At 52.8% G+C, this 9,268-nt stretch overlaps 1 protein-coding gene across 1 annotated transcript; it reads left to right on the forward strand.

Moving 5' to 3' along the window:
• The first annotated feature begins 368 nt into the window (after positions 1–368).
• On the forward strand, positions 369–1,810 carry LOC101634891 (olfactory receptor 2W3-like). Its single transcript, XM_004695410.2, has one exon. It carries the CDS (start codon positions 615–617, stop codon positions 1,557–1,559), a length of 945 nt encoding a protein of 314 aa, XP_004695467.1. The 5' UTR covers positions 369–614; the 3' UTR covers positions 1,560–1,810.
• The last annotated feature ends 7,458 nt before the right edge of the window (positions 1,811–9,268 follow it).

Consider the following 9,268-nt stretch of genomic DNA (forward strand, 5'->3'; position numbering starts at 1 on the left):
CACAGGCGTCAGCGCAAAGTGGAGATAAATCAGAGACTGTTACAAACAGTGGTTTGATCTGCTACCAAAAAGTTCATGATTATTCACCTACAAAAAGTAGATAGTCTTTTACATACAAAATGTACTCCATTCTGCTAATACGAGACAGAATTACGGAGTAATTGGAGGTATGTGTCGCATTTGAAGAATTTTATTTGTCTCATCCATTAATTACCGCCCCTGACCGGGTGGCTACTCCAGCGGCAGGGAGGGGAGCCGGGTGTCCCAGTGCTGAGCAGACAGCGCGTCCTCACCGATGGACGCTGCCCGCCCCGGGCGCAGGGTCCGAGGCCCACGGGCGCTCGGGACCGCGTCTGGGGCCGTGCCTGTGCTCAAGGCGCCCCTCTGTCACTGGGACCGGGCGCGGGTGTTCCGGGTGGCCCCTGCTCCGCCCCGCACAGTCACCCCCTGCCAACACACCTGCCTCGGCTTCCCTTTCCGCAGGCGGGGCAGCGGGCCAGCGCCGGTCACAGCTGCGGGACGCACGGCCACGGCCAGGCGCAGAGGCGCGTCCGGCTCCCGCCGAGCGTCCCTCTCTGGCGCCAGCAGCTGAGCGGCCACAGGCCCCCGCCGGCATGGAGGCGGCCAACGACAGCGCCCAGGGCGGCTTCGTCCTCTTGGGCTTCTCCGACCGGCCCCGTCTGGAGAGGAGCCTCTTCGTGGTCATCCTCGCGGCCTATCTGCTCACGCTGCTGGGCAACACCACCATCATCCTGCTGTGCCGGCTCGACGCCCAGCTGCGCACCCCCATGTACTTCTTCCTCACGCACCTCTCCTTCCTGGACCTCTGCTTCACCACCAGCTCCATCCCGCAGCTGCTGTACAACCTCGGCGGCCGGGACAAGACCATCAGCTACGCGGGCTGCGCCGTCCAGCTCTGCCTGTTCCTGGGGCTGGGCGGCGCGGAGTGCCTGCTGCTGGCGGTCATGGCCTACGACAGGTTCGTCGCGGTCTGCAAGCCCCTGCACTACATGGTCATCATGAGCCCCCGGCTCTGCACGGTCTTGGTGTCCGTGGCCTGGGGCTGTGGCATGGCCAACTCCATTGTCATGTCCCCGGTCACCCTATATGTGCCCCGCTGTGGTCACAACAGAGTGAACCACTTCCTGTGTGAGGTGCCGGCCCTCATCAGGATAGCCTGTGTGGACACCACGGCCCTGGAGGCCACAGTCTTTGTCCTTGGTATCATCATCGTGCTGACGCCCCTGGCGCTGATCCTGGCCTCCTACGGCTGCATCGTGAGGGCCGTGCTGCGGATCCGCTCGGCCTCGCGGGTTCGGAAGGTCTTCAACACCTGTGGCTCCCACCTGGCCGTCGTGTCTCTCTTCTACGGAAACATCATCTACATGTACATGCAGCCAGGAAACAGCTCCTCCCAGGACCAGGGCAAGTTCCTCACCCTCTTCTACAGCTCCGTCTCCCCGCTCTTGAACCCCCTGATCTACACGCTCAGGAACAAAGACGTCAAGGGGGCCCTGAGGAGGCTGCTGCTGCGTGACAAAGAGGGGGGCAAGGGGTGAGGCCGCGGGGAGCGGGGTGTCCGGCCTGGGTGTGCTCCCTCGGGACGCCATGGCGCCTGGGCTCGCGCCACGTGAGGACCTGAGCTCCCGGGTCCGCATCTGCTGCTAACCCACCAAGGGGTGTGCTGACCGCTACGTTCGCCCGAACACAGGTGGCTCAGAGCCGCGAGAGAATGAAGCAGGAGCTTGGGGTCTGGAGTCCCAGTATGTTTATTAGGACTGCCCACGGGTCTGTTCTTGCAGGGAAAAACAGGAAATGTGTCCGATGCAGGGAGTGGGGTGCATGTTTGCACCGCGCCTGCGCCTTCTTGTAGCTTCTACTTGAAGAAAGTAGTGGGCTGCAGCTGTTCACAGGACAGAGCGCACAGTGCGCTGCTGACTTGTCTGTCGCCTTACCAGGGAGTGCGCTCACCCAAGCACAACATTAGCCAGGGCGGACAGGTGCACTTGAGGTCCTGTCGAGTTAGCTGCACGCATCTTCCCGGGCCCACGGGCACAGCGCTTCCAACATGCTGCGTGTGAGTGACCCACACGACCCTGAGCGCCCAGAGCCCCCTGGCCGCAGAGGTCATTCAAGGGCGGCACAAGTTCCCTAACAGCAGAAGAGTCGCCTGTGGCAGTGTAAGGTGGTGGCGACTCCTCAGCTGTCCTCCTGTTGTTTAGCTTTAATCTTTTACCAATGTTGGGTACTTCACACGGAGTAGTTAGAGTTCACAGTTACAAAGTTAAGAAGGAGATTCTACCCAGACGCCGCTCCTTGCACGCCGGGTCTATGCCAACGGCGCCTTCCGTCCTCCCCAGTAAGGCTGGCACCGGCCAGGGCAGGCTCTGCCTCCTGCATTTATGTGGGTGTCTTTGTCCTTAATGCTATCTGCATGCGCCGCTGAACAGAAAACTGCAAAACCTTACTCAGAGGGGACCCAAGATTCCTTCGTGAACCCCATCGTTTCCTGAACTACACTTAACACTCAAGATCCGAGCAACGGTATCTTATGACGCCGTCCTCATTGGAATGGACTTCGGCGCATGTTGAAGAGAAAGTGCTGGGTGGGGATGGCCTCAGGGAGCCCGTGGACACTGTGCTTGGGCACGAAGCAGGTGTCTGTCTGACACAGCCTCACAGACACGCATGTGCAGTCCAGACACAGCTCACATCCCACCCTCTTCTGCCCATAGCCAACCACATTCATTCCTTTCAAAGCTGTAGATAGTGAGAAAGGTCAGGGACTGGAAACAGAATGGGCCCAACTTAGGACGGAGAAGGAGAAATCAATAGTAATCACTCTAGACCTTTGCCAACAGTCAGACACCCTAACTTCAATCTCGGGAGGGAAATGATAATTTCTTATACCTTTGAAATGGGAATTTTCTACCCCCACATTTCTAGGACCTAGTCTTAAACATGCAATTTTTGTGGCAATAATTCTCACAGTGAAGGGAAAAGGAAGCTACTATTGGGATATTTGAAGATGGAAATCTTAAGTGTCTTCACAAAGCAGTAAACAGCTTCAGCTATCTGAGCAGGTAAAATAAATTTTTCCCACTACCAGAAACAAAATTTGGACATGACTGTCTTTAATGAACTCATCGCTTTTATTCTGTGGCTTGTCCATGGCAAACTTCTAGCACCCAGCAGGGTGTGTGTGTGTGTGTGTGTTTGAGTGTGTGTGTGTTTAATCCAAGTCTGATATTTCTACGATGGAAAGGCGCTGTTAATGGTAATCTGTAAGATGGCTATTTATTTGGTTTCCAATTAAGAACTTACAGATATTCAGATTTCTGTCTCTCAAAAATAGAAAACCTAACTCAGATTACTTCCTCTCACCTGGGAGGCGCCTTCATAAACAAAAGCCAGCGTGTCCCGCTCTCTAGCAGAGGCCTGTCTTCAGTCACGGTGGCATGCTGAGGCCAGTGGCGCGCAGCCCCTCCACCTGTTTTTCTAGTCGGTGTTCACACCCTCTGTCACAAGGTGGTCAAGAGAAAAATACCTTCGGAGCCTTGTGGACTTCCTCTCGTCTCGTGGGGCTCTGTGACGGTGGACGTGCCTATTTGGTGCGAGTATTTACAGAGCTGCGGGGGAGCCAGCTGCCTGCTGCCCTCTGCCAACAGCGTGCACTGCATGGCATGTGTCCTGGAGTCAAGTCCATACCAGTGGCGCCTGGGTCACCAGCCGCCACACTGACCCAGTCTACTCTTAGCTTCTCATTCCAGAGCAGCTGGAGATATCTGGGTCTGTTAGTAAATAGGCCACATTTAAAGTTGTACGTTATGAAGGAGCACCCATTTCCAGGAAGCGTAATACACCTGCCAATCAGCCGACCTGAAGGCTACTACTGTAATTTCAGAGTTTTCATTAGTAATAAAACTTCCTAAAACACATCCATTTGAATTAATATATGTAACACTACTAGAAAAATGAGGGGGCACTCTTTCTATAATGAAAAATACTGAATTGCTGACCATAAAAGGGGGGGGTATCTGGAGATAGTATTATTAAAGAAAGGATAATAACATTTTCCTGAAACTCAAACAGGCTATTTCAAATGGTAAAGAGAGAGAGAGAAGCAGAAACATGGCGACCAAGATCCAAAGGGACAGAAAGGTAAAATATGACCTGTTCAATGAAATTCTTTAAAGTTGCAGGGTTTTCTAAGTGAATATCAATGTCATTAGTGCTCTCTTGTGAAAATGGACCTTAACTTAATGGTAAGTGGACGGAGCTTTTACAGACTCTTAGTTCTGCCGCTGATAGGAGATTGTGAAATATTCTTCTTTACCTTTGAATGATCTGCCTACAAAGTAAGGGATTTTTTTTTTAAAGATTTTAGTTATTTATGCGTACAGAGCTGGGGTACAAGCCAGAGGTGCAGGGGCGAGAGGATTCACCAGAGACAAAGTGGGGAGCAGAACAGGCAGATCAATAAAGCACACTGTTGAGGGGAGCTCCCGGTGGGTCAGGAGAGGTCTGCGCACCCTGTGGCTCACCGCCAGGGTGGGGACTGAACTCTCACACAGCAGCTGCGGTCAGGTTTGCAGGGCCATGCTCCAGTCTGCTGTGCCGCCAGGGAGGGCCCATGAGGGACATTTTTAGTTCAATAATTTCCTTATTATTGTGACCTTGTCTTCTTCATATGAAAGGTGGTAAGTTGACACAGAAATGTGTTCCGTCTGTATTCGCTTCATAGTGGTCTGTGGTACTATTTTATCTTGCCCTAAGCTTCTTAATATTGGCTATATTCCCTAAAACCAAACTCTAAATGAACTATTTATGATGTAGAATTGATTTTTATGCCTCCCAAAGGGTGCTGCAAATTCTCCTCATTAAAGGAGAAATATAAAGTGAAACAGGAGTTGCTTCGTATGTTACATTACATGGAAAGTCAAATAAAAGTTGGAAATAAGCCCAGAGCCACTGCTCCTTGGCAGGTCTGTGTTCCAGAGACTTGGCCCCGTGCCCAGGTTGCCTCCTGCTCTCCCAGCCACCAGAAGCACCCACCAGAGTCACGGATCCCAGGCACAGTAAGGTCTCAGCATCTTGGTTCCTTACCCAATGTACTGAAACCTCCCCCAGCCACCACAAACATCACTTCTCCTGGGTGGGATATAGTTCTGGCAACTCAACTGTTCAACCCAGTGCCATCCCAGCTCTTGCAGACACTGCAACAAGACGTGGAAGGGAAACAGGGAGACGCTGGCACCACCCCAAAATCACAAAGTAGCCACACCCACCATCAGGGAAACACCAGGACAGTGGAAGAGAATAACCTCTACACAGCAAAAGCTCCAACTACAGCAGATCATGGGGAGAAAGAAAATTACAAGTAGCCAACAAAGCCCTCAGGAGGAAATATTCCACAGGAAGAACACAAAACCCTGGAATAAAAGCACAAAAACATGGAAGGCCATTTTTGCCTGTTGAACATAGAATTCAAAATATCATAATTACAAAAATAAAGACTTGGAGCAATAAAAATGAAACTCAGAAAACCAGAGCAGAGAAAACTTAGAAAAGGAAATGAAGGCCAGGAGAAATAATCAACGAACAAGAAATCAAAATTGACACATTAAACAAGAAAATAACGGAAGTGAAGGAAGTAAAAAGGTCAATGGCAGAAATTAAATTTCAGGAGAAAGCCATGGAAGTAAGTAAACCAAATGGAACATGAAACGGTAACCTTGGAAATGAGAGTGAGGAAATGATGCAAAAAGGAGAGATACAAAGTGAAAAGAATGAAGAAATGCTGAAAATTATCTGACACTGTGAGGAAAGGAAATTTAAGAACCACAGGAATCCCATACGGAGAAGAGAGAGAAGGTAATCTAAAAAACTGTCTGAGTAAATAGTGTAAGAAAACTACCCAAACTTGAAGAAGGAAATGAACATTTAGAAATAACATGAACCAGCCTACTGGATAAAAGGAAACTTCAGCAAGACACAAAGTAAAACTTCCAAGCAATGACACTAGCAAGGGGAAAGAAACAGATGACCTAGAGGGAATCCTGACTAGGCTAACACTAGACTGCTCTGAGGAAACACTGCAGGCAAGAAGAGAATGGCATGACACGTTCAAAATACTCCAAGACAAAAAGTGCTGGCCAAGAATACTTTGTTCTGCAAAGTTCTTCCAGTATGAGAGAGGAATAAGGACCTTCTCAAAGAAAATCTCAGGGAATCTGCATCCACTAACCCCCCTGCAAGAAACAGTAGAAGGGGTTTTGGGACGTAAAGCAAAGACAGGAATGAAGACAAAGAAATGAACAAGGATGAAATAGCACCACAAAGTGGCAGTATGAGACTTCTACATATCAATAACCACTCCAAGCATCAATGAAGTGATCTCATTAATAAAAAAAAGACATGTAACCTCTACAGAATCCAAGCTTCTGCTACCTCCAGGCAATGCACCTAAGACCCAAGGACATACACTGACTGACAGTTAAGGGACAGAAAAGAACTCTGAGAGCAAGTAGGGCCCAAAGGAAGGCAGGAATAGCCTCGGTCCTGGAAGGTTACATGAATCTCCTAACAAACTCATTAAAATAGTTGGGTTGTATCTGACACTGGCACTTTGCTAACAGGGACCCAATTTCTATCGTTACTCATCTATTTTCACCGGATGCTGTCTAGATACTGCGGCAATCATGCACACAGTGGCACCTCTTCAGTTTCTAAAACCCTCCTACTAGTGGATGCACCTGTGGAAGCTTTCTACATTCTAGAAAATATAACTTTCTTTTCCAAGCAAAAATCCTTCAAAAAAAATCCACGTCAGCACAGTGTCCCACATTCAGTAGACGAGGAGATGGCGCCAGCAGGCGCTGGCCCTGCCCCAGTCCCTGTGTGCACATCCTGCGCCCAGGGCCAGAGGAGCCAGCGCCTCAGGGCCTGGGCTTACTGAGCCCACGGGCTGGTGCTTGCTCCTGCAAGCATGAAACAAGACTTTGTTACATCAAGGAACGAATTCTCAAGGTCCTCGTTTCCTGCTGGACGCGGCGGGCCCTGGGGAGCTGGATGGGATCCTGCCTGTAACGCACCTCAGCGTCTGAGTAATGACCCTGGTGGCTCACAAGGCCCCTCACGCCGGGCCGCGGAGAGCCCAGGACACCGGGCCACCGTGCTCCCCAGGCGAGCCTCGCCGCACCCCACTGCCAGGGCCCCGCGGCACAAGTACCCACATCCCCGTGCTGCTACGGGGACAGCCAGCCAGGAGAGGCGCCCTCCGTCCACACACTGCGCACACCTGCCTGGACCACGGGGCGCTCCAGGAGAAGACCCTGACCAGCCGAGGTCCCCGCTCCACCTGCACCCCGGCCTGGACGGTGAGCAGCGGGCAGCCTGGGAGGAGGCCAGCGGGGCCAGGCCAGTCTGTGTGAGGTGCTGACAGACCAGCCCCTGGGAGCTCGAGCAGACACAGGGAGGACGGCGTCCCCGCGCTCGGGCACGTCAGACCCGTCACCCCAGGCTGCCGCACACCCCACATGCAGGGCGGGTCCTTTTCTCCTCTCTGAGCAGCTGTCAGCCCCCCGCGGCCACCTCCACAGGGACACTGGGCGCAGGTAAAATTAAATCTCTTTTTTATGTTACTACTAACAGTTAAGAGAACCCAGGTTTCGTCTAGCAGACAACAGAAAGGGGCTTTGAAACGTGGGCATTCAGCAGAATCTGCTGGGGGGTGTTCTCAACCCTGGTCATGGGCAGGGCCGCTGGGGTGGCGGGGCTGGCCACCCACTCTGAAAACAGGATCCCAGAGGAGCTCGAGTGGCAGCGGTGACCCGCCCGCCCCGCAAGGCTGGGGCCACAGCCAGGCTGAGCAGGCCGAGAGGCCACAGGGGCTGGAGCGCTGCGTCTCTACAGGCTTTTCACTGGCAGTGGGGAGTTGGCGGGGGAGCCGAGGGGGCGTGGGCGCGCTGCAGCCCGTCCTCCCCGGAATCTTCACCAGCCTAACCGCACTCCTGCCTGTAACTCCTGCAAGTCACCTTCCAGAGTAAGACGAGCCACCTTATGAAGGAACTGAAACTCGAGTTGCCGGAAAAACAATTCTGGTCGCTCTGTTCTGCTCCCTCCCAAATCCACATCCTCACTCGTGATTCTCTGACAAGCTGGCTTGATTTTGCTCGCTCCCCTAGACTGAAGGTCCCACTGGCGTCGCTGTGGCCCTATGTTTTGTGCGTTTATAACTCCTGAGTCTACCCGAATCCGTTTGGGTGCTTTCCTGACGGCAGACACTTTACTTCCGACTCTCCCCTTCCTGCTGTGCCTGCCTGCTCTCTACTTTTCGTTCCCGGCAATCTGTTAGTATGATTTTTGAAAGATCTGCCGAGGAGGGGGTGCGCGTGTCCACAGAGGTGATATATCAGCAAATTCAGAAGACAGCCGCAGGGAAACACAGCAGGTCCTCAACTCTGCACACCGCGTGCTCCCGAGGCCTTCTGAAATGTACCACTGTTCGGAACAAGGGGTCCCGGAGAGGGCGGCCTGGCCCCACCCCGCTCCCAGCGCTGCCCCAGCCCAGCGCACGCGCTGTGCGCTGCAGGAGCTGGGGACACAACCCCCCTTGTGCCTGCCCTGGGAGTGAGGCCGCTGCGGCAAGTACCGCACTTCCTTGGCGGGCGGTCGCGGCTTGCCCGGCCCTGAGGTTGCTACTGCTGCGTCTGTGCCCTCGGTCGGCCTCGGCCGCGTCTGCCCCGCTTCAGTCAATGACACAGCGAAGCCTCTTCTGCACATCTAGCGACACTGAAGTTAACAAAAGCAGGGCGGGCACCTAGACCCAGAAAGAATGATCGCACAGACACTAGACGAACTTGGGGGAGAAAGTTTATAGAGGCGACAGGCACAGGGCCGCACGCGCGGGCGGCCTTAATTGTCTTCTTTCGAGATTCCTGCAAACGTCCCCACAAACGCACCATTTCATGGGAATGGCTCCCGGCAGCTTCCCTAGCTGCGCACATGTCACGTGTAAAGTCGCACCCCTGCCCAGCAAACAGGAATCTTGAATTTTCTTTTTTATGCCCTAGTCATAAGTGAGAAAAGCCTAATGTTTCAGAGTCATGTTGCTCCTAAATCGCTGGTCTTTCAGCAGACGCCAAATTCACGCCACTCCTCTTTTTATTGTGCTGACTTTTCTCATCAGCTTCTTGAAAACAGTGAACAAGACCGTTGTCAAAGTCCACGCCAATTTTCTCTAGTCTCCACTAGAGCGTCTGTGTTC

This window comes from Condylura cristata, unplaced genomic scaffold (assembly GCF_000260355.1).
Source record: "Condylura cristata isolate star-nosed mole 26May11 unplaced genomic scaffold, ConCri1.0 scaffold00062, whole genome shotgun sequence".
NCBI lineage: Eukaryota > Metazoa > Chordata > Mammalia > Eulipotyphla > Talpidae > Condylura > Condylura cristata.